General features: G+C 42.1%; 1 protein-coding gene and 1 long non-coding RNA gene across 3 annotated transcripts in view; one reads left to right on the top strand and one right to left on the bottom strand.

Moving 5' to 3' along the window:
- The window catches only part of MAL2 (mal, T cell differentiation protein 2), a 31510-nt gene extending 18147 nt beyond the window's left edge, over nucleotides 1-13363 (bottom strand). Inside the window, exon 1 of the mRNA XM_055431838.2 lies at nucleotides 13126-13363. Within this exon, the coding sequence (XP_055287813.1) occupies nucleotides 13126-13257 (132 nt within the window). The 5' untranslated portion in view covers nucleotides 13258-13363. The remainder of the gene's footprint in view (nucleotides 1-13125) is intronic.
- A 216-nt stretch (nucleotides 13364-13579) lies between these two features.
- The window catches only part of LOC129559918 (uncharacterized), a 34792-nt gene continuing 22356 nt past the window's right edge, over nucleotides 13580-26015 (top strand). Inside the window, exons 1-3 of one of the 2 annotated variants that reach the window (XR_008686683.2) lie at nucleotides 13580-13713; nucleotides 17452-17650; nucleotides 17865-20129. This is a non-coding gene — a long non-coding RNA (uncharacterized LOC129559918). Of the gene's footprint in view, nucleotides 13714-17451; nucleotides 17651-17864; nucleotides 20130-26015 lie in introns of those variants that run through there. The other variant, XR_016039345.1, reaches the window with a different exon arrangement.

The raw sequence follows: 26015 nt of genomic DNA, 5'->3' as shown, positions 1-26015 counted from the left end.
TGGTTAAAACTCCTCCCTGGTTGGGAAACTAAGATCCCACATGTCATGCAGCCAACAAAAAGACAGAGTGTGAGATAAAGGCTACACATCCTTCACAGGGTTTTCCAGGCCCTTTATGAGCTAACCTGTCTTTTCCATACTTGTCTCTTGTCACTAAGCCCCTCACATCTTACATTATAGAAAAAGAAATGAATAGTCCAGAGACAAAGCTCGTTCACATTTGAGTGACCTGACTTATGTTGGCCCAGAATATTGTTCCTTCCCTATGTGTATCCGAGAAACTCCCATGCATAGTTCACCATGGATAGCACATCAACCAGAAGGCCTTTCCTGAGTTCCATCCCACGCTCAGGCCATCTTCCAGCCCTCTGGGCAAACTCCCCATTGTGGATTTGTTACATGGATGAGAAACACTGTATTAATAATTAATGCCCCTGGCTTTCAGTCCAACTGTACTACTAGACCTTCTTGGCAGCAGGCTGTCTTGTATGTCTCTGTATCTAATATCATTTATTTATCTTCAAGTCAATTCTTTCCTAACTCTCGGTCAGGCACTGCACCATATTTGGCAATGAAAACCTAGGTTTTAGAAGTATCCTGGAGACACAAACAGGTAAGTGGGAACCAGTCCCCAGCTCCACACACAATACAACAATATAGGTGACGTCATAGAAGCAGGTTCGGTCTGGCACTTAGATATTTGCTTCGTGAACAAACAAGCTCTTATTTCCCATGGGAGAACAATCGGAGCACGAAATATTAAAAAAACAATAATCATGTGTATCTTGCTAGATAATATCCAACTTGCTTATTAGAAGTTAAAAATACAAGTATTTTAATTCAAGTTTCTAAAAAAAAAAAAGAGGCCCACACAATTCATTAGTACTTTGAAAAACATATTGGAAAGCCTAAGTTATCACTTGAACAATAATAATGAAACAGCCAGTCTAATAAATTGATAATAATGTTATAGCTCAAGTCCTAATTCCAAACAAAACATGAACAATCAATCCAGAGAGCTTTATGAAGTAAATCTAAGTCATGAATATTAATACATATTTTTAAAAATGTAACCATAACCTTAGTAGCTATGAAAGAAACAGTGTTCCTGGTAAAAGATTCTCTGCTCTTTCTTACTGTTTAATACATATTTGAAGGTGATAAGATCTTCCATTTTTCCTTTTTTCTCAGCCTCTTCTTCTTTGTACATTTCTCTGACTCTCCCCCCACAAATAAGCAACATTATTTTAAATACTGTTTAAGAAATATACATCACTACTAAATATCTATTAATTCAAGAATCATTTCTTGAGACTCCAGGTGCCAAAATAAAGAATAATAAAGAACACCCTGCCACTGTCCACTGGGGACAGGCAGACTCAGAAGGATAAGCATCATTATATGATACAGAGATTATGATCACGTGACACCTCTAAAGAAGACACTGTATGATCTCTTGGAATTAAGCATAACATGTAATAAACCTGGACGGGACCTCAAACTGGCCAGCCTCAAATCTGCTGCCAAGCACTGTAGAAGGACACTGAGAAAAAAGGCAAAAACAAAAAAAGGCAAAGTTCTGTCTCCAGGAGCTCTAAATAAGGGAGAAATAAACACCATCAAATCTGATTCAGGAGCAGATTGTGGTGAGTGCTATAAAAAGAGCTCAACGCTGTGTGCTCCGGGAGATGAGGAGAGGGGAGAAGGAGCAGAAGGGGAGGAACCCAGAAGGCAGGCTGGGGAGGCAGGCTCTGAAGCAGGCTTTCAAGGCAGATGAGGGCTGTGGCCAGGGATGCTAACGTGACACAGCAGAGATGAACTGTTCTTGTCTCGAAACTACTGTCCTTCCCATACCTCAAAGGCCAGGAAAGGGAACTAAGTGTGTATATGAGAAGAGAACAGACTTGCGTTCCTATCTGAGAGTGGGTATGGCTGGAAAGAGGCGAGGGGAGGCAGGAAGATGTATGAATGCCTTACCCCCGCCCCCACAAATGCTTTTGCATGCGTGCGTGCGCACACCCCCACACACACACTCCACATCCTTAGATCAGAGATTCTGTGAAACCCAGATTTAAGTCTTGCTCACCACAGTAGATAGAGGATGGGCCAGAGAAGAGAATTAAGCCCATTCTGGAGATCCACCTTTCTCGTTGCAAGACTGTCACATTGGTAAACAGGTCCCTAGGGCCTTGACATGGTATTTCTCCTAAATCCACAATACACTACCTCTTCTTTTTGCCAAAAGCTACTTTTCTCCTGAGCATCCAAATCTGGCTCCAACTTTAAAAAAAAACTGAGTCTTTACTAACATTACCAATGTTGAGTATATTCTCTTCACCTGATTCTAGGCATTCCTAAGTTCAGAGTATTTACCAGCCACATTAATTATCAGCATCCTTGTTCAGGAGAGGTGACTCCAGAGGGAGCCTTGTTTTTAGAAGTGAAAAGCAGAACACAAAAATGGTTAAAATCTGAGGGAGAACAGTCGATAACATTTTGCAGCAACTGCAGAGTGCATACAGCCTGAAGAAGTGGGGAATACCGGTTCACAGGTGGTGTGTGTGTCTTGGATCTGAGTCCACTTCTGACCTCTTGTCTATTATGGCCTTCCACCGCTCTCTGGTGTCCTAAAAAGTCTGATAATTACATAGAAGACTACCTAAGGCACCACCTTTTGAAATTTCTTCCAGGAACATAGTCAGGGCTCATGACTTTGGATGTCAGCCCTGACAAGAAGACAATCTGACTTCTAGGTAATGCAAAAGTAAATACCTCTTCAAGCAGGCATCAGTCTTCCCCTCTTACCCCTTGTCTCCTGAGCTCAAATTTAAGTGTACTTGGCATGCACTTTAAGTGCTCAAATCTACCCCGAGTTGCTGCTGCTGCTGCTAAGTCACTTCAGTCGTGTACAACTCTGTGTGACCCCATAGACAGCAGCCCACCAGGCTCCGCCATCCCTGGGATTCTCCAGGCAAGAACACTAGAGTGGGTCGCTATTTCTTCCCATTCCTAAACCCGCGAGTCTCCTTTGTGGCTTAGTGCATGCTCATCACTTCAGTTTGGCTCCTGCAGGCCAGAGGGTGTGACCTGGCTGAAGCCTTGCCATAAGCAAACCGTGCAAGTATTAATCCACACATCACACCAAACTGAACCCTCACAGTTGGAGTTAAAACACGTTTTCACTAGAAACTGTGGACGGACAAAAATACATAACCCCACGGGAAACCACGGTCTTGAGTAACCGGTAATTCTGGCTGCATGGATTACAGACTCCTCCACTTGGCTCCTATTTGGATGGTCTTCCTATGTCTCCAAAGGATTCCTTTTGCAAACACCCTTTTTTTTTTTCAAATGTCACTTATTTCCTAACAGCGTGCTTTTAAACATGCCCTCCAACAACTTAGCTAATAATTTCCAAACCACTTTGACACCTTCATCTTAGTATACTCTTATTATTCACTAAACAAACAGGCCAATTCCTACGCTGACCTATTTTCAGTCAATATTTGGAATGAGACCAGGGAAAGGTAAGTGAAGCTGAAGGTATGAAGGGCTGGTCAGACTGCCCCTAGGGAGAAACACTTCAGTACTGCGAACTTTCTGTATGTAAAGCATAACCCTCTCTTTCCAATTTTCCTACTATTTACATTTTGGACATTTCATCACTTTATATCAGTGGAATAAAAAACCAGAATGCCTAGAGGAAAAAAAATGTCTCCCAACCTGGCTTACAGAGTTAGCTTGAGTATGAGGTTAAAGCTGATGAGGCTAAGAGAAATATGAGCTAGTATTTACCTAGCTCTTGAGTTCCAAGCACTGTTCTGAGGGTTTTATTTGTACCAACTTAAGCCTTACAAACCCTGAGAGATAAGCACTATTATTATTCCCATTTTATAGATAAGCTATTCAAGATAGAGTCATTAATTACTTGCTCTAAATTATACAGTTAATAAATGTTAGACTTGGGATCTGAACTTGTACTCTTAACATTATGCTATTCCAGCCCCCAAAAGTCTAATGGTTATTCCAGAGCAGATTTTTTTGTAATTTGGCCATGGATTGGCTTGGGGGAAAGGGCCAGATTGATTCTCCAAAATCATATCAAATTGGGTAGGTAAGTGCATATACATTTTTTCTGTATACAGTCTTCTGTATACAGTCATATATAGTCTTCAATGTCCATCAGAATCACAAGGGGGTTTGAAGGCCTCCAAAAGTTCAGAACACCTTATCTTCTTGATAATCTCTCCTATTTCAATGGATGCTGACTAATCGGGTTCCTGCACATGAAACAATATGGTTAAAGGACGTTTAACATGTTCGGACTATTTATCTTCTAGTGAATAGATCACCTATAACTCCGTTTTATATACAACATGTGTTCCAAAGAATGTTTTAGTGGAATATACTTCAGTCAACAGATACAATAACTGATAGATGTATTTACAAGGCAGCCCATAAGAGTGCAAAGTCATTCACGACGTAACTGCAGTCCAGTGGTGACAGCACGTGGGAGACTGCTGTCAGCCTCTCCAGGCTCACCCTCTCCCCTGCAGTCCTCCTTTCCTTGCCACCCTTTCTGCACTGCAGCCTCTGCCGCTCTTCCCCTGCATACGAAGAGGCCATCACACTGGTCCATGCTTTTGCCCAGCATGCTGCCTTGAGACATTTTGCTGGATAACAAAACTCTAATACCAAGTCTTAACAGAAAGACTTCCCTGACTGGTTGAAATCAGAGGCTTGCATGCATGTTTTGCCCACTGGATTGCGAGGTCAGACTCGGCCACATTGCCTAAACATCTCTGTATGCTCAGAACCCAGGCCAGCATATTATACTGAGGATGGTCAACTGTATTCTCTTTGCAATGAATGGAAACTCACCAGTGTGTGTACTAGATGGTTCTAGAGGACAATGCTCCAGAAGAGCAGCTTGAGACGCTGGGAACACACTGCTGTCTGGAGCTTGGCTCATTCCTTGGTACATGGTGGGTGTTCAAAAATAGGCATGAAGACTCGGGAAGCAGGAACATGTCCTTCTCAATTTTTAAGTTATTATTGGCAACACCCACAGCCTCGTACAAGATCTTAGGAGCCTAGGGTGGCAAGTTATGGGGAAGCTGGCACCTTCTGAAATCTAGCTCATGACACCTCTTTCAATCTTCTAATTCTTCATTTGAGCCTGATTTTATTCAGTTTACCTATTCTACTGCAGTGGTCATGGAACTAGTTACCAAAGTAGTGCTTGTCTTGTGCCTTGCCCCATCCACCCTGGCTCCTCTCCATCAATCACCATCTGCCTTCTCACCATGCTGATTTCCATTCAAACTGGTCCTGAACTAGCCCTGGTACAGTTCTCAGAAGCAAACATTGTCAAGGCATTTTGTTTGTTTTGTTTTTAATCGGGGAAAAAAAGGACAAATTCTACGAAGCAATGAGAAATGACATCTACAGAAAAGACCTAATGCAAATGAGGATTTGCTATTCCAATTTACATTTCAAAGATTTAAAAATGCATTTGACAATGTCATAAAGAATCAGACTTTTTCCTTGTCCATCTGACCTAAACTCCCATTTTGGTTTCTCAAATAGCTGTTCAGTTCAGTTCAGTTCAGTTGCTCAGTCATGTCCGACTCTCCGCGACCCCATGAATCACAGCACGCCAGGCCTCCCTGTCCATCATCAACTCCCAGAGTTCACTCAAACTCATGTCCATCGAGTCAGTGATGCCATCCAGCCATCTCATTCTCTGTCGTCCCCTTCTCCTCCTGCTCCCAATCCTTCCCAGCATCAGAGTCTTTTCCAGTGAGTCAACTCTTCACATGAGGTGTCCAAAGTATTGGAGTTTCAACTTTAGCATCATTCCTTCCAATGAACACCCAGGACTGACTAACCCTAAAATGGAAAGCCCATATTATAGGGGAGATGTATGTTCTGGCTCTTTTTTATTCTTATTTATAATTTCCCTTGATTTTTAAAATCTGTTTTTCATAGTTTATAGGTAGCAAGTTATCCTCCAGGTTAAAATGTTCATGCAAAAATACCAATGCTTCAGCATCAACAAGGACTGTACAAGTCATTGCCTCTTATCTTTCTTTTTATCCCCCTTCTTCTGAAAGCTATTATACAAAAGCTAGGAATGTCATCTGTGGTGACTATTCAAGGGCATGGCCCTTTTCATATAATATAGGACACAGGAAAGTCAAGTAAACTATAAGCTCCTGAAGAAGAGTCATGCCATTTTAGATGTTGGGCAATAATAAGTGCTGGAGAAGGTGTGGAGAAAAAGGAAAATGCCTACCTTGTTGTTGGGAATGTAAATTGGTACATCCACCATGGAGAACAGAATGGAGGTTCCTTAAAAAACTAAAAATAGTGATACCATATAATCTAGCCATCCTACTCCTGGACAAATATCCTGAGAAAACCATATTTTGAAAAGATAAATGCACCCCAATATTCATTGCAGCATTATCAACAATAGCTAAGACATGGAATCTGTGTTCATTGACAGATGAAAGGATAAAGAAGATGTGGTATATACACACAATGAACTCAGCCACAAAAAGAATAAAATAACGCCATCTGCAGCAACATGGATGGACCTAGAGATGATCATATTAAGTGAGGTAAGCCAGGAAGCGAAAGACAAGTATCATATGATACTGCTTATATGTGGAATCTAAAAAATGCTACAAAGGAACTTACTTACAAAACAGAAACAGACTCACAGGTGTAGAAAACAAACTCACGGTTACCAAACGGGGAAGTGTAGAGGGATAAATTAGGAGATTGGGATTAAAATATATACATTACTATACAAAACATAGAGCATCAATAAGGACTGTCTGTAGAGCATAGGGAACTATACTCAATACCTTGTAATAACCTATAATGAAAGAGAATGTAAAAAAAATATGTACACTTATATACAGAGAAGGACACGGCAACACACTCCACAATTCTTGCCTGGGAAATCTCATGGAAGCCTGATGGGCTATAGTCCATGGGGTCACAGAGAGTTGGTCACAGTGAGTGAACAACAGCAGCAATACTTATATATATATAACTGAATCACTTTGCTGTTTATATGAAACTAATACAACACTTTAAATCAACTATCTATATTTCAATAAAATTTTTTTTGTTTCCTCTCCAATGTTTTATTATATATAAAAAAAATCATACAGAAGACTGAATTTTACAGTGAATACCTACAGCAGCTAGATTTTTCCATTTAGCTTTTAATATTCTCTTATTTTATTTTTTAATTATGAAAGTATGATAACACATTTACAGGAGACTTGGAAGATACAGAACAAGGTTACATATAGTTCCACTATCACTATTATCACAATTATTTTTTAAGTAGATAAATTAAGATTTTTAGTTGGAATTTTAATATCAAACTCTCAAAAATTAATAGCAAGAATATACAGAGAAGCAGAAGAATATAACAGACCTAAAAAGCACTTTGAATGAATTCTACATGAAGTTATACAATTTTCACACGAGTATAAGTACAATTTTTTTAAATAAAATGTTTCCTTTCTTCTAGAAAGAAACTGGACAAGACTTTAAGCAGGCATACTTCAAAGCTGCCCTTCCCTGCTCCAGTCAAGTTTCTCTGAAATATTTTCATACACTTTACAGTTTGTCCTACAAAACAATCACACAGCTTGTTAAGTACTGCACATGCGTGATATTGGGACACCAGCCTGGCTCCTGTCCCCTGTCATCACACAGTCTTTCCTATTCAGTTGTATCAATGCAGACACACTCCGTCCATGGCTCCTACCACCAGGTACAACATTTCTATCGGACTCCACAAGACAAATCTCCTCTCCTTTACCTTTTCCTTTAGAGCTCAAGGTCAAGGTTTTCAGCAACTTGGTTTAAAGTTTCCCATATTTCAGTTCTTCATAGTTCTTACAGAGCTGCCAGTCAGGGCAGATGACTGCTGAAAATAATCTTTGGCAGGGGCTTTTTTTTTTTTCTCTTATGAAGTTTTAAAGACTCCTTTCTCATGGATAGAGATTCTCAACTCAGAAGCAAAGGAAAAATCTTACCTAAGAATGAAAATCCTTTTAACACAGGGAAATATACTCACAGATATCTCCATCTTCACCACTGCAGACACACAACGTCCCTATGCAACCATTAGCTATTTTCTGGGCAAAAGAGGAAAACTCTACACAGTCAAACATTTATGTGTTAGTCCATCTACAGTCAAAGCTGTGGATTGAAAATAACCTGAAATCCTTGCCATAGGTTTATCTGCGTGACTGCACATGCCTGCTGCGTAGCCCATCCCTCCCATCATCCTTTCATTAACATTTGTTTTTCTGGTATAGTTCCTCTGTGTTATATATTATACTCAAGTTTGGTCTAGGGTCATTTCAGGCCACATCAAAACTTTACATCATGGTTGACCTTCTAAACATCAAGTCTGTGCCTCTCCTCTGCTTCTTTTCTCTGTCATACTTCTGGTTTGCATTATCCCTCATCCAAATTACTGCAATAAGCCCCTTAGCTATCGTCCCTGCCTTCAATCTCTCTGTGTTATGACCAACCTTCACTACTCAAAGATTTCTACGACACAAGTCTGATCAAGTTTATCTCTGTCCTTCAGCAGCTCCCCATCACAGACAGAATGAATGTTATGCCTTGGTTGATCATTTCTCAGCAAACCACACCTTGAACTCTACCTGCCCTTTTTCCTCCCCTGCCACCTTTCCATGAGTCATGTAAAAACATACACATCAAAAAACACTAATTGTTGCCAGAACCTCTATGCCATGGGCTTTCTCGTCTCTGGGGTTTGCACATATTCTCGTTTCTACCTGGAATTCTCTTTTCCATTTTTTTTCTGTCTGTTGAAACTCTACTCATTTCAGGTTAAACTCAAATGTCACCATCCCATTGAAGCTGCCTGATATGACCTTCCCAGTGGCCAGATGTACTCCACCCTGTTTTTCAATAGTACTTTTCATAAACCAATTTTATCACTTCAAACATGGCATTATAATTCTTTCCTGGCTTTTACTTCACTGTATAGGAAATATTATTAAGAGCAGGAGTTATGTTAATTATCCTATTTTCAGGGCATAAAAGAAGGTGTGATACATAGCTGGTTCTTAATCATCTGTGGAATACATGAAAATTATTGTGGCATCCTAAACACTGCAGTTGGAAGCCTATGAATAAGAGTCCTAGACTATCTCACATAAAGAGAGATGTTCAGGATTATCCTGGGGGAATGCAGATGGTTTCCTAAACACTGAAACTGTGAAACACACTGAACACGATAATGACCTTTACTCTTTTCCATGTTTAATACATTCGTACTTCTGATCTTCTTGTGCGTTATATTAATACAAGACAAACTCATTAAGGACAAGGACTGAAAACAGCTTGCTCAGCCCAAAAGTTCAGATGCTCCAATGGCATCTTCCTAAACAGACCTGACTGGTGAGTGCTTAGGCTATAGTTCACTTTCCATGGTTGAGTCTTTATTCCCTGAATGGTAGTTATTTGGGGACATATCCTCTCAACTAGGTTATAAGCTCTTTCAGGTGAGGCAGGGTCTAAACATCTTTGTTCCCAGAATGATGTCTTGTGCACAATAGATATTCACTAATTACCTGGTGCATGATTTGGAAAACATTAATTCAGGAACCACTGAAGCAAAGCATTAGATTTTGAAAATGATAACTTTTGAAGGCTTCCCACCTTAAACTAAAAAGCTTTGCTTTGCAAAACTTAGTATTACACTCTTCATAGCAAGCACATGTTGCTAAGTACAGCTGAGTGCAAAATGCCAGAGGAGGACAACTTAGGTGTCTAGGAGTTGCACTGTCTCCACTTGGGAACCCAGCACTATAAACTACTTTACCTCGTGTTTGGAGGCTGACAATACCTGTATCTTTTGAGTTATCTCCCCAACAACTGCCTTACACTTGAGAGACTGCGAATATGGTACAATAAGGTGAATTGAAATCAAATTATCGGAGCAAAGTTACTGCTCAGTGTGAGACATGAACTCCAAGATCATGGTTTCATCAACGATTGGCAGCCCAGCCTGTCTTTGTCAGGTTAGGTTTTCAAGTGTTCAGTTTTGACAACACTAGGACAGAAAGAAATTGCAAGGACAAGTAGATTTGATAGAAGGTCAAAATTAAGGAGTCTGGGCATATTTAGAAACTTTGGCAGAGGCTCAAATAAGGGGTCCCCAGAAAGGAGATCATCAGTGTTTAGAACTACTTCTCACATTAATTTACAGAGAGAAATTTCTGAAGAGGAGCCATGGGAGACTCAACAATTTCAAGGGATCAGAACACTAGAGGGAAATTAAGAAATCAGGGACCAAAGGCTTTAAAAGTGTCTCCTTTGCTCATATCTGTGCACCTCCTCAGTGTGGCCTTTCTAGATAGGAAGAGAGGACCATGGTGGTCTCCATCTCCACTCTCTTAAAGCACATAATCCAAAAGCACTACGGGGTACATGATGAAGGCCAAGAAGGAGCTATAGTTTGGTTCCAGTGTGGTCTCCGCTTTCTCTAAGGTCACAAATTCCACTGAAGTATTTTGGTCCTTTTTGTTTTCGTGGGTTGGGTTGGGAAGGAGAGATGTTGATATCAAGTGAAAGGTAACAGGGGGCTCAGATTTAAACCTATCAAGATATTTGGCCATAACAAGTGAAAATTAAATGGAAGTGGCTTTTGGAAGTGATGCCGTTCTATCTAGATAAGGATCCTAGAAGTGCTTGTGGGATAAGAAGCCAGAGGAAATGAAGAGACAAGAGGAAAGAATATTTCAGTCCCAGAAATATCCAGAAGTCTGGGACTTCTTCTGGAATGGAGCAAGGCAAAAGTTCTAGCAGGGAAAGAGGCTTCTTGTCAACAGAGTCCCATAAAAGTCTCCCTTGGTGGTTCTCAGCCAAGACTGCATTAGTACCTCTGGGGAGATTTTGAAAAAACCTCATGGACTTGAGGTGCTCCCCTAGAGAGTCTGATTTAATTAGTCTGGCCTAGGGACTATTTTGAAAATCTGCCTGAGCAATTAAGTATGGCAGGAGTTGAGAACCACTGGGTTAGATAAATAAAGAGGATACTGGGGTGGGAGAGAGGTAATAGAATAAATCATTTTCCACTTTTTTCCCTCAGAATTAAGCAGAGTTTCTAGAAAGTGTCACATAAACACAGGTGGTTCTTGAGATGGCGTGTGATTTGATAGCACAGGGATAAGCCTTCTTTGCATATATATACATATATGAATGTCACGTATCATTACATATACATACACCTGCCATGGACCATAGCCTGCCAGGTTCCCCTGTTCATAGAATTCTTTGGCAAGAATACTGTAATGGGTTGCTGTGCCCTCCTCCAGGGGATCCTCCCAACCCACGGATCAAATTCACATATCCTACATTGGCAGGCAGGTTCTTTACCACTAGTGCCACCTGGGAAGTCCATATATACATACATACATACATATATATATATTTACAAGTATCTATTTGAATAAATATTAGAAAAATATAACCAGCATATCACATTTGCGAATTCATGTTTTTAATGCTTAGGATGAGGCTAAGATAAAGTACTGAAGTGCAGAAGGTAAATGCATTTAAGTGCACAATCTGTAAATTCTAGAACAAGTGGATATGGCAAAAACTTCTCACAGAAGTATGCAAACAACTGGACTTTGAAGAACAGCAAACTCAAGTGGCCCAGAATCTGTGAAATCTTTCTTGCCAGCCTTCACTGGTCTACACTGTCTCCCTTGGCCTACCTAGCGATGCAGACCGCACAAAGCCACCCTCTTCTGGCTCTTCTCACCTGGATGCTCACCCCTCATCCCAAGTATTCAGATACTTCCAAACTGGGCACAGACTCAAATCGCCCTCTTCCAGCCTCGCAGTCACGATCCAATTACTGATGTTAAAGCCTGGAACTTAACTTGCCTCCTTTTTCAGATTCAAAATCTGAGCTAAAACCTAACTTAGGGTGCCTTAGCACAATAGGGCGGAAAACCAATGCTCACCAGGCGTCCCAGCCCCGCAAGCACAAAAGTGAAACCGAAGAGACCCAAATCCAGGTTATGCAAACGCAAAGGAGGGGGTTGAAGGGACGAAAGGAAAACTCCAAAGCGAGCAAACAAAACCCGCCTGCAGAAAAGGCACCGACTCGCGAAAGTTTCCCTCTGTATTTGCCATTCTCAGGGCATGATGCAACCTCAGGTTGCCCAATTTATATTTGCACATTTTTCGAGCAAGCTTCAAAACCTACCCAACTCCATAAAATGCCATTTTAAAAGTTTAAGTCTGCAGCCCAAGAAGCCTGCACGACAGGCCGGATGACTCGACGGTCACCTAAGCCCAAGGAACTGGGCTGAGTCTCAAAGGTAGACGAGGAAGGGAGAGGCGCAAAGGCAGGGAGCGAGGAACTTGACAGCCACGGCTGTACCTTTCCCCTACCAGCCTCAGTTCACTGGATTAGCTACTGCCAAGGGCAACCTCTGTGCTTCACCTTTCCCCTGCTCTGCTTCTTGAGCCCTGCTCCTCTCCCCGATCCAAAGGGCGCTCAGAGTGGCAAAACGGGAAAACCAAAACCAAAAAAGAGTGCCCAGGTCTTTAGCCTTCCTCCCCGTCTTCCTGGTACCTTCCACAGACTGGCGGCCTCCCGGCTACACCTTGCACCACCCAATAAAATGGCAGGTAGCAACAGGCGAGGCCTCCAGCCCCGCGCGCCTCCCACCCCAGGCAAGTCTCCCGGGGTCTCCGACGGTACCCCCAAACCCAAACAGCCAGTCTCCTCTTCAAGTCCCCAATCCTCGGCCCCGCGGAGCCTCCTGATCGCTCTCCCGGGACCATTTCTGTCGCCAGCGGAGGAGCAGGTGGCCGCGTAACAGGTGCCAGGCGAAAGGGCCCGGGCGGTGGCGCCGCCGCCCAGATGCGGGCTGCGCTGGGCACCGGGAGGACCCCGGTGGGAGCGCCGGAGGAGGCCACGTCTGGGGGGACGGGAGCGCGGGTACCGCGCAGACGGAGACACGGCCGGGGGGTCAGGATGCGGCCGCCAGTCCTTGCCACCCAGGGCGCGACCCTCGCCCAGGCTGCCCCACTTACAATCTCCAGGCACACGAAGGCGCCCGAGTAGGTCCGCAGGATGTCGGGGCCGGCGGGCAGGGTGACCCGCGGCGCGGGGAAGGACATGGCGGGATTCGGGGGCGGCGGAACTGGTGCTCCGCCGGCCGACATGCTGCCGCTGCTGCGTCTCCGCGCGCCGCCGCCTCCCTCCGCCCGCCTCCGCCTCCCGGGCTCCCGCCGCCGCCGCCGCCGCTCGGGCCCGCCGGGTGCTGGCGCGCCGCTCGGGACGGAGGGGGCGTGGCCGCGCCGTCCTCGGCCAGGCCGGGCCCCGCCCCGTCACGTGGGCCCAGGTGAGCGCGCCTCCGCCACTGCGCCCGCGCGCGTCACGTGCACAGGTGCGGCGGCCCCCTGGCCCGATTCTTCCTGCGCCCGCTCTCCCGGTGCCCTGTGCCACCCAGCGGCCAGCGCTCCTGGCTCCACTTCCCTACTCTTTCTTTGTTCCCCTTAGTCTCCCTCCCCGTAGTTTCCACCTGTTCTCTTTCACCTGTCCTCCCCCAGCTCTCACAGCTTCCTTATCCCACTTTCCTCAATGTAACTACAAGCCAGGTCTTGGAGCTGTGACTCAAGGTAAAATCAAGGTCATCAGTCACACCTAAGAAGGGGAGTGGATCAATTTTAAATGGGACTTTTGTGGGATTTTAAAAACACCACTAGGACATTGTCGCCTGGTGGAGTCAGATGGGTCAGCGCCAACATCTATTGGCAGTGGATGTCAGGCGGGGGACCAGCTGCTTTGCATGCCAGTGGTGTGCTCATCTGTGGAATGGGATTGTCTGCTCCAAATGGATGTCTGAATTACATGATACAGCATGAAAATAGTTAACCCCAAGTAAGCGCTCTTTAAATGGTAGCTGGTAGGATGATGACTATTTTTCTAATTTTTACATATGCACACATCACACTGTTCTGTACACATGAAATTGCATAAGTTATATTTTCCACGTAAAGCTTTACTTATTGGTTTCACCTGACTGAAACTTATGAATTGCTGTTTTTTTAAAACCATTTATTTATTTGGCTGGACCAGGTCCCAGTTGGGGCACCCCGGATCTTTCCTGCATCATGCAGGAACTTTCCTTGTTTTGCGGGAACTCAGTAGTTGCCCCAGGAGGTCTTATTTGCTGCAGAGTCTTGTGGGATCTTATTTCCTCCACCAGGTATCAAACCTAGGCACCCTGTGTTACAAGGTGGCTTCTTAAACACTGGACCACCAGAGAAAACCCTGCTGTTTTCTTTTAAACACTTAGAAGGATTTTTTTTAATAAAGATTCTATGTATGGTTTGGATTCCCTGCCCCAATTTATCCCCATTTTATATTTGGTCTTAATGCCAATATTTTATAAGTAAAATGAGAGGAGATAAATTTTCTCAAAGATCAGCTGAAGATAAGCAAAGCTAAACACAGCAACATACAAACACATGTAGAGCAGGCTGAAAAAGTATTAGGCAAGATCATCAGACACTAATTGAATACTAATCTTGTCTGTCAGGTTTAGCCTTTGAGGAACCGTGTTTAGTTGTATGCGTTGGTCATAAGATTTTAGTCATTTTATCTCTTTATTATACTAATAAGCGAAACTCATAGGTGTGGTGGCAGCATCAGGGTAGAAACCATAAAACAGGGTGTGAGTGAAACCTTTTGTGTAGATCTTTTATCTTTCCCACCTCTTCATGTCATCACTTACTGATACTTAATGTGTGGCATTTATCTAATAGGAAATTTCATTGGTTTGATCAATGAACCCGCTTTGAGTTTTCAGGCTCAGACTGTCAGGAAATGATCTTTCATGACTGTTTTATTTTCTGCCAAATAGCTCTCAGTAAACACTTCAAAAGGAAGACCTCTTCAGATTATTCATCATGAGGATGTGCAGCTATAGTGATGGACCCCCAACATTTCAATGAATAAGCATAAAATTGGAAAAGACTCTGATGTTGGGAAAGATTGAGGGTAGGAGGAGAAGGCATCATTGACTCAATGGACATGAGTTTAAGCAGACTCCAGGAGATGGTGAAGAACAGGGAAACCTGGAGTGCTGCAGCCCATGGCGTCGCAAAGAGTCAGACACAAATGAGTGACTGAACAACAACAAAGCATAAAATGACTTTGAAGTTTCCAATATGCTCAGTGACTTCGAGGAGTTTAATTGTGCTTGTTTAAAATTACCACCAAGGGGAAAACTTCATTGTGTCCCTTCTAGCACCCTCCTTGCTGTTCCATGCATCCCCTACCATCTTGGACTATAGCTGCTTTCTTCCTGCTTCCACAATGACAAGCGGAATAAAAAATATATCATTGAGACCTCTTCTATTATTGTGACATCAGTTCAGTTCAGTTCAGTTCAGTCGCTCAGTCGTGTCCGACTCTCCGCGACTCCATGAATCACAGCACGCCGGGCCTCCCTGTCCATCACCACCTCCCGGAGTTCACTCGAACTCATGTCCATCGAGTCGGTGATGCCATCCAGCCATCTCATTCTCTGCCGTCCCCGTCTCCTCCTATATATTATTTGTTAAGAAATGGATTCCTCCTAAAGTGGTTTTCTTCCCTCATGACCACTACCGTGATCTGTTTACTCTTGATGGCAGCAGTTTCCTTCTAATGAAGGCAGCAGCTCTGGAAGCAAAGGAAAGCGCTCCTCTCACCCCGGCCCCTCAGCACTGCCTTCCTCCATTCAGTTGACTGTGAGCTCTGCACAACTTCACTTTTCTGTTTTTCCGCATCCTGTTTCCCTGGTTTACTGACCCTCAACATGGCCTTTACCTTCCTCACAGACTTCTTTTAGACTCCATGTTTTGGAATGTTATCCTTCACGTTCATGACATTTTCAACAAGTTTTTGCCTTACAACTTCTTGCTATCTTCAATGAGCTGAACCACACCTGAATCACACCTGGACCACCTTATTGCTTGGAATTTCACTCCTCTGTTTTCTTGAATGTTGACATCTTCTATCCATCTAAGTCTTCCTTGTTTCTCAGTCCACTGGCCTCCAGCCTTTCAGTTCAGTTCAGTTCAGTCGCTCAGTCATGTCCGACTCTCCGCGACCCCATGAATCACAGCACGCCAGGCCTCCCTGTCCATCACCAACTCCCAGAGTTCACTCAAACTCATGTCCACAGAGTCGGTGATGCCATTCAGCCATCTCATTCTCGGTCGTCCCCTTCTCCTCCCGCCCCCAACCTTTCCTAGCATCAGAGTCTTTTCCAGTGAACTCCCTCCTAATTCTCTCATTTCTGGCTTCCCTATCCAAATCGTGCTTATGGGAAAGTATTTTAGATATCCTGTGCTCGCCTCACATGTTGCCTCCCATTTTGTACTTCACTATAAATTTGTCCACACTGTCACATCAACCCATCAGTTGCATCTGCTCTCAGATTCTACTCTTAAGACTTTTGTTTCCATTATTAATTCATGTTCTCTAGTCAGGGATTCCGAGGTGTCAGTTTCTTCCACTGCCCCTCCCCCACTTCTCTCGCTTATTATCCCATAGCTTCTTTCACTGTCTCCCATCTCTGTGCTTGGCACAAGTAGACAATATGTTCAAAGTATGAAAACAAATTTAAGCCATTGCAACCTTCCCTACTTTCTCCTGCTTTACAAGGAGTTTTAGGATCTGTAACCAGTAATACTTGTTTCACAGGAAACAGGACGTTCCATCTATCCAGTTATCCAAGACAAACAGCAGGGTTTGTTTCCCTTGGTAGTCACATATTTAACCAGTTACAAGGTCTGGCAGTTCTACCGTCTTATTCTCCAAGATATATCCAGTTCTCTTCATTCCCATGTTCTCACCCTATCTTGGGACGCTCTCCGTTCTCTAATAGTCATCTTTCCCTCTTTTGCATTTTCTACAGTGCTCTCAGAATCATATCTAAACATGAAATTGATTGCAGTCACAACTCTACTTAAAACTCCTTCAGGATTCTCTACTGTCTCAGGGCCCATTTGAAATACCCCAGAATGCATTCAAGGTTTTTCTGGGATGTAGCTTCTGATGCATTCTCTGTCCTCCACCGGTTTTATTAATCCACCTACAGTCCCAGAAATTATCTTGCCACCAGATCTTTACACATTCTCTTCCTTCTAAAGGAACAGCCTTTCTTGTTCCCACTCCTCTACCCCATAACTATTTTCAGGATAGCTCCTTTGGGTCCTAAGAGCCAATTCATTATGGCAGCATTTCTCTGGCTATTGAATATTATATAGGATTGCCTCCCATCTGTGTTTCCCTAACCTGTTGTGCTTACTGCACTAAAAACTCTTGCTTCACTAAATAGATATTGCTTGTCTCATATTCTTTAGCTAGTGTTATGAAACAGGATACAAAACAATGAAAAGTTCAGTGGAAGCACCAAGAGACGAGGCACCCATCTCTCACTTCTATCAAGAATAAGAAGGCTCGGGAATGAGGATTTGGAAAGAGTGGTTTGGGGGATTCGTGCTGGGAGCCACACTGCACTCTGTCCCTCCTCCATCGCCTCTCCCACCACGCAGGAAGTAGGTAAGCTTTATTCACATTACATAATAGGGGCTCAAGTAATATCAGCTGACCAAGTGAACTCTGTGTCTACATTTCTCTGCTTCATAACCATTACTCTCCCCCTGTTTTCCTGTTTCAAAAGAAGCATTTCTATCTCTATCTCAGCTTTTCATTATTTCCCCTTTGTAGTTCATTTAGGGAATTAATCCATTAATTGTTTCTTCTTTCTCTTCAGTTTTCAGTTTCTACTTTACACTTGATCTTTCTCCATCTATGAAGATATACAAGTTTCCCTCATCAACAAAACAGCAATGCTTGACTTCTGCCCCTGAAAGAATAACCAGAACTGGATTTACCTTCCTGGCTGAAACAGCTAAATACCAAATAAAATACGTGAAACACAGATTTTCAGACGTGGCTTATCAAGTCATGCAGAATAGTGAGCCCGTAGAGATGGGAAAGAAATGACAGGAGCCCTGTAATTTTCTCAGCTTATAGACTTTCCAGCAAAGGGGAAGAAAGACCCTGGTGAAGCACAGCTGTCTCTATTATCTCTATGAGTTGAGGTGGTAAATCTGAGAATTTGAAGGGAGGGAAGTGCAGAGAGAACTAGAGTTCACAGAGCACCAAAGAGGAAAGAGTTGCGTACAGAAAACGCTTAGAAGGTCAGCAAAGGGTCCCCTTAAATCTTCAGACAAATATTTATCAGCAAATAAAGGCAACTAATCTGAGTTGAAGGAAGAAGCATTCCAAAGGAGCAGAGGAGTAATCTCAGGAATTTACACAGGGACAGGAATAGTTCATGTGTCCACAATCCGGAGTGTAAAGTTGCCTAATTAATGGCTCAATGGTATAGAATCCGCCTGCCAATGCAGGCAATACAGGTTCTATCCCTGGGTCGGGAAGATCCCCTGGAGAAGAAAATGGTAACCCACTCCATTATTCTTGCCTGGAGAATTCCATGCACAGAAGAGCTGGCAGGCTACAGTCATTGGGGTTTTAAAGAGTCAGACATGACTGCATGACTGAGCATGCATGGATAGAGTATTCTGATAAGCATTTCCTTAGTACTGGGGCAAAGTCAACCCTAGACAGCAGGCTGCTCTGGTCTTCCCTTACAGAGATTTTTAAAAAGCCTCAAAATGCTCAGACCATTTTCTATTAGCTGAATCACAGACCAAGCAAAAATATTGAGGAATACAGTATGTCCAGTACCCAATAAGATAAGGTTCACAATGTCTGGCATCCAATTAAAAATTACCAGGCATGCAAAGAAGCAGAAAATTTGAGTCATCATGAGGATAGCAATCAACCACAATCAACAGACCAAGAAACGATATAGATGACTGTATTGTAGAAAAAACATTGGCAGTTTTTATAAATGTATTCCATTTTTTTTTTTTAAATAGAGTGAGATTGAGCATGTCATGTAAAAAGGACCCAAGTTGAACCTCTAGACATGGTATCGATGTCTGAGATGAGAAAAAAATAAAGAAAAAATTCTGCAGAGGATTAGCACTGGGTTAGACACAGAGGAAAATATCAGTTAAAATGAAGACAGAAAATAAAATGGAAACATATAGAGCAGAAAAAGACTAAAAAAGTGAACAACATAGTGAGTAGTGGGATTTTTGCAAATGTTTCACTATCCCTGTAATTATAGTTTCAGAAGGAGGAGAGAGAAAAAAATTTTATAGAAACAATAGCTGAAATTTTTCCAAATTTTAGCTAAACTAAATCCACAGATCTAATTCATTCAGTGAACCTCAGGAGTTAAAAACATGAAAAAATCCACAAGAAAAACACATCTTAATCAAATTTCTTACAAACAATAATAAAATTTTCAAAGTAACCAGTATAAAAGACACATGACATACAGAGAAACAAAGAATGCAACAAACTTCTCATTGGAAACAATGCAAGCAAGGGGTAGAACAGCACTTATAAACTACTAGGAGAAAAAAAGAGAAAAAAGGAAAAACTGTCAACCGAAAATTCTATTTGCAGAAAAATACCATTCAATAATATAATAAACACATCATAATAAAAGCAATCAGAAGACAACCTGGGGGCTATATTAATATCATACTAAATAGGTTTCAATGCCAAATTTTTTTCACCAGAACTGTTATTTACCAGGGTGTTATTTAATAATGATAGAAGAGTCAGTTTATTATGAGGACTTAAAAACTCCTAGTATTTGTGCACTTTATAACAGAATTTTGAAAATAAGTGATGCAAAAATAATAGAATACAAGGAGAAATAGAGAAACCCACAATTAGAGTCAGCTATCTCATTACTCTTCTCTCAATAATAGATGGATACATTAAATTCTTGGAGAAGGAAATGGCAATCCACTCCAGTATTCTTGCCTGGAGAATCCCATAGACAGAGGAGCCTCACGGGCTACAGTCCATGGGGTTGCAAAGAGTCTGACACAACTGAGAGACTAACACACATATTAAATTCTAGGTAAAACACAAATTTCTCATAACTCTGATTATTCCAACCTCTGTGTCTTTGTTCATACTTCCAATTGTCTAGTCCCTTGAATAATCCCTCCTACAACCTTTGCATCTATATTTCAAGGTTTTTCCTGAAAGTCACATCTTTCACAATGCCTTCAGTTCTTCTTTTTTTGATCTAAATCATAAGGCTACTAAAAGCAAAAATGTCTTTTCAAGGTTTTAAATTGCAAGCAGCAGAAAATGAACCTGACTTAAACAGAAATGTAATTTACTACATTACACATGAAAAGACATGAGGTAGTTTATAGATTTGGCAGGACATTTGGGAAGCCAAGCTCAGAAACTGGATGGGAATAATGGTGGGTGGTTTCCCTGGTGACTCAGATGGTAAAGAATCCTCCTGCAATGCAGGAGATCGGTCCAATCTCTGGGTTGGGAAGATCCCCTGGAGGAGGGCATGGCAACCCACTCCAGTATTATTGCCTGGAGAATCCCATGGACTGAGGAGACAGTCGGGCTATGGTCCACACGGTCACAAAGAGTTGAACATGGTCACAGGGTCACAAAGTTGAACATGGCTAAAGTGACTTAGCATGCATGCACATGGCCCAAATTAAGCTACAAAACTATCTAATGGGGGGGCACTACTTGCAACTCCACCAATCACTGGAATCCATGACTTGGCACTGCTTACATTGGCAGAACTGGATCAAAGATTCTACATCAGCCCCAGTGCTCTTAATCCCTCAAAACTGAATGTCAGCCACTCTCACCACTTTGGAATAAACCTTTTAAAATAATATTTATTTATTTATTGGCTGTGCTGGGTCTTTGTTGCTACACAGGGACTTTTTCTAGCTGCAGAGAGCGGGAGCTACTCTCTTGTTGAGGTGCATGGGCTTCTTGTTGAGGGGGCTTCCCTTATTGTGAAGCACAGGTATGAGGCCTTCAGTAGTTGCAGTTTCTGGACTCTAAAGCACAGCCTCAGTAGTTGTGGCCCACGGATCTAGCTGCTCCGCAGCATGTGGAATCTTCCAAGACCAGGGATGGAACTGGTGTCCCTTGCATTGCAAGGCGAATTCTTAGCCACTGGACCACTAGAGAAGTCCTGGAATAAATCTTCTTTTGCTTATGCTTCTTTGAGTTATTAGCTTCTCATTTGAACCTGGAAGGTGTATCTAATTTGCTAAACCTAGCACATTCATCTGCACTGTAGATGAAAGGAAATCTGAGAACATGAGTGTCTTCTTTTAGCCCTCTACCATGGAAGTAAGCTTTCTTTCTCACTATAACTTGTACTTTGGGAAACTGACCAGATAAGGAATTGGTCCCTCCACAACACAGCAAAAAAGACCTTGATAAATGCTTTCTGTATATATTGAGCATACGTAAGATAATAACAAAGAGTCTTCTAATGAGAGAAGTTGGGGAAAGTTAAATGGCTTAATCATAAACCCAAATGATGAATAAAAGCTGGCTTGACCAAAGGGTAGAGAAGGAAAATGTTATAAATAAAGGGAAGAGCATGTATGAGGACCTTCATTCAAGAAGGAGCTTGGTGTTCAGAAATGGAGTGAAATCAGTGGACTTTGAAATGAAGCCAGGGAGTTAGGTAAAGGTTTGGTTTCTTTCTAGAGCCTTCTACATCATGCTTAAGCCTATGAACTTTATCCTAATGACCCGATAAGCACAGTGCAAGGTTAGGGTGTGAGACTAAACTTATGAAACACAAGCTTTAAAAAGATAACTCAGGTAAAGAATAAATTGACACTCAAATGCTGAAACCATCCAACAATGAATGAGAGAGCAGTGGGATAAGGGAGTAAAATTAGAAATTCCGAGCAAAGAGACTCACTTGTCTTGAACAAACCAATTAACTTTCCTGAGGCTCATTCCTCATCCATAAAATGGAGGTTATTTTCCTGTATTTCTCCACCTTCTAGGTTTTTGTGAGGTAAGATGAAATAGAAGATAAGATTTTGAATTGTAGAATGCTCACAAATATGATGTTCCGATAAATAGTTCAGTTCAGTTCAGTCGCTCAGTCATGTCCGACTCTCCGTGACCCCATGAATCACAGCACGCCAGGCCTCCCTGTCCATCAACCAAATCCCGGAGTTCACTCAAACTCATGTCCACAGAGTCGGTGATGCCATCTAGCCATCTCATTCTCTGTTGTCCCCTTCTCCTCCCGCCCCCAACCTTTCCTAGCATCAGAGTCTTTTCCAGTGAGTCAACTCGTCGCATGAGGTGGCCAAAGTATTGCAGTTTCAGCTTTAGCATCAGTCCCTCCAATGAACACCCAGGACTGATCTCCTTTAGAATGGACTGGTTGGATCTCCTTGCAGTACAAGGGACTCTCAAGTCTTCTCCAACACCACAGTTCAAAAGCATCAATTCTTCGGCGATCAGCTTTCTTCACAGTCCAACTCTCACATCCATACATGACCATGAGAAAAACCATAGCCTTGACTAGACGGACCTTGGTTGGCAAAGTAATGTCTCTGCTTTTTAATATACTATCAAGGTTGGTCATAACTTTCCTTCCAAGGAGTAAGCGTCTTTTAATTTCCTGGCTGCAATCAGCATCTGCAGTGATTTTGGAGCCCCCAAAAATAAAGTCTGACACTGTTTTCACTGTTTCCCCATCTATTTCCCATGAAGTGATGGGAATAGATGCCATGATCTTCGTTTTCTGAATGTTGAGCTTCAAGCCAACCTTTTCACTCTCCTCTTTCACTTTCATCAAGAGGCTTTTTAGTTCCTCTTCACCTTCTGCCATAAGGGTAGTGTCATCTGCTTATCTGAGGTTATTGATATTTCTCCCAGCAATCTTGATTCCAGCTTGTGCTGGAATATTTAGTGAGTGCTCAATTATTTTGCTAAGCATGGTGAAAGGTATACAAATTTATTAAACTTAGAGGAAAACATTTTAATTTTGCATTTTATAGATGTTTATTATCATTAATCCCTGGTCTCTATATTTTTAACTATACTTCTATAGGGAGGCAGTATTATTCTGCAGATTGGCTCATATACATGGATCATTTATTGTAGTACCTATCACAAAGTATCTGATAAGTATTAAACATCATTAATAATTCATCATAGAAATTATTCCTGAAAAGGATGTATGTATGTGTATTTATATACATATATGGGCTTCCCTCATGGCTCAGATAGTAAAGAATCTTGCGATGCAGGAGTCCCAGGTTTGATCCCTGAGTTGGGAAGATTCCCTGGTGAAGGGAATGGCTATCCACTCCAGTATTATTGCCTGAAGAATTCCATGGACAGAGGAGCCTGGCAGGCTACAGTCATGGGGTTGTAAAGAGTCAAAGACACTACTAAGTGACTAACACTAACACTTAAACACACACATATATATTTGATATTGGTTCTTCATTTTGATAATTGTTTAAAGTTATCCAATAGAAAATGACTTTACAATCCACAGAAAAAAGGATTGGTATTTATAAAGACAGAAAAGGGTAGTGTTGCCAATATTTTACAAAAAAAAAAAACAATAAAACCATTTTGGATAGCCAATTTTGCATTGAGTACCTCATCACACAGGAAAGGGAACGGAATCTTTCCCAGGTAATTTGTGCCTTCAATGTTCTTCAAATCTTAGACATAATCAGATCTGATTTTACTAAAAAGTTATCCAATGATAGATATCACCTGTTAAGCTAATTTTCCTCCAGTTACCACACATATGAAGGCATAGCCCTTTGAAAGCTTGTAGTAGAAATCAGTAGCTTGTGGTTTCTAAGGAGACAAACAGATATCTACAAAAATACATTTTTTGAAGTGAGAAAAAAATTGACAGAAAAGTTAGATAACATGACAAATATTTGGCATGTGTTGTACTTACTACCCAGCACTCATGACAGACGTCAACGATAAATCAGCCTTCTTTCCCTTGGAAAAGCTGGCACTCTGGGAAAAAAATAAATCTTTTGTTCTAGGTGTTGATAAAAGGGTATTAATTTGCTAATAACATTTCTGGTAGGAGGATGAGATATACCAGAATGATTAGGAAATAGGAAGCCAAAGACCTTTTTTCTTTAAAAAAATATCCTTGAATTTCCGTCCAACAGTGACTAATTGATGTGTTGATGAACTTATTTTTTACATTCCTAGAATCTCTCACATTCCAGGCTTATGTCAATGAGTTGTTGTTGTTGTTTAGTCATTAAGTTTTGTTCGACTCTTTGCGACCTCAAGGATTGCAACATGCCAGTCTTCCTTGTCCTTCACCATCTCCTGGAATTTGCACAAACTCATGTCCATTGAGTTGGTGATGCCATCCAACCATCTCATCCTCTGTTGTCCCCTTCTCCTCCTGCCTTCAATCTGTTCCTGCATCAGGGTCTTTTTCAATGAGTCAGTTCTTAATTGAGAAATAAAGATAAATCCCTGCCAACTAGCCTCCCAGAAAAGAATCTGACTGTCTGCAAACTGCCTGGTAGCTGGCCATGGTTCAGTTCTCCGGGTGAGCAAATCTAGTCAAAAGTAAGGCTTGGACATCAACCTTTGGTTGAAGGACTGATGCTTTTCCAGGCGTAAACCTTGATGTTGAAAGTCCTACTGCTAGTCTGGTGTATCATCTAACTGGAACTGTAAGGTCTGAACCCCAGCACCAAGGCAAATGGTAACCGGTGAGTCTGCAGAAGAAACCAGATGTGATCTAAACATCCCACATCTTGCGAATCCTAAATGGGTAGGATACAGTTGAAGTTCAGTTTCTGCCACACTGCATCACGGAATCATACCAGGAAAGAACCAGTACTTAAAAGTTTAAAATGTGTAAAAGCCAATGCTACCATGCAGCTTACAAGCTCATGGTTTAGGGTCATCAAAGTCATGTATCTGGACTTGTTAAATGAATAAACAACTGGGAACCTATATATTTGCTACTAATTCTATATCTAATAGTTTTTCCTAGTAAATCCTTTCTAGTTCACCTGTTGTGGGGAACATGTGAACAGAGAGGTGTGTATGTGTGTATATAAGATTTGCTCGAGTATTAAAAGTGTTAAGTGTACCTCTATGTACCCACTCCAGTACTCTTGCCTGGGAAATCCCATGGGCGGAGGAGCCTGGAAGGCTGCAGCCCACTGGGTCGCTAAGAGTCGGACACAACTGAACGACTTCACTTTCACTTTTCACTTTCATGCATTGGAGAAGGAAATGGCAACCCACTCCAGTGTTCTTGCCTGGAGAATCCCAGGGACGGGGAAGCCTGGTGGGCTACTGTCTATGGGGTCGCACAGAGTCGGACACGACTGAAGCGACTTAGCAGCAGCAGCAGCAGCAGCAGTACCTCTATGTAAATTTTTAAATTTGGCTACTTTCCTTTTTAATATGAGATCAAACATTGAAGGTTTAAAATCTAAGAATATAGAAAGAAGAGAGACTTTCAGGAAAAAACAGGGTTTTGTTTGAAGTGAGGTAGGGTAAATGCAGAGATCAGTATTCTGGCTTTAAACGCATCTTCCCTGTCCATGCCTAGGATCTGCCTTATAAAACCTTCTAATCTACTTACTTCAGTCCATTTCTGTAGTTTCAACCCCCACCCAATTCTTTACAGCTTCTTGCTTTGTTTGCTTTTCAAAGTTCTCATCTCAATAGCTCCTAGCCAAGATCTTGATTTTTCTCTAGCTTCTGTAGAGTGACAACCTATTTAGATCACATCTGGTTTCTTCTGCAGACTCACCGGTTACCACTTTGCTCTGCTCCACACAGTAGCTCAAGTGCCACCCTCCAAAAGTGGGCTTTTTAAAACATGACTCCATTTCCATCCAGGGCAGAGGGGCGCTTCGATTTATAGTGCATGTTGTTTTCCATGGTGCAAATATTTCCACCATGGTCAAACTACCAACATGAAATCACTGAAAGTGGAGTTATAAAG

Source organism: Moschus berezovskii, chromosome 16 (genome assembly GCF_049115385.1).
Source record: "Moschus berezovskii isolate FMDL1 chromosome 16, NW_MosBer_1.0, whole genome shotgun sequence".
Taxonomy (NCBI): Eukaryota; Metazoa; Chordata; class Mammalia; order Artiodactyla; family Moschidae; genus Moschus; species Moschus berezovskii.
This window is presented reverse-complemented; position numbering and strand designations above follow the sequence as displayed.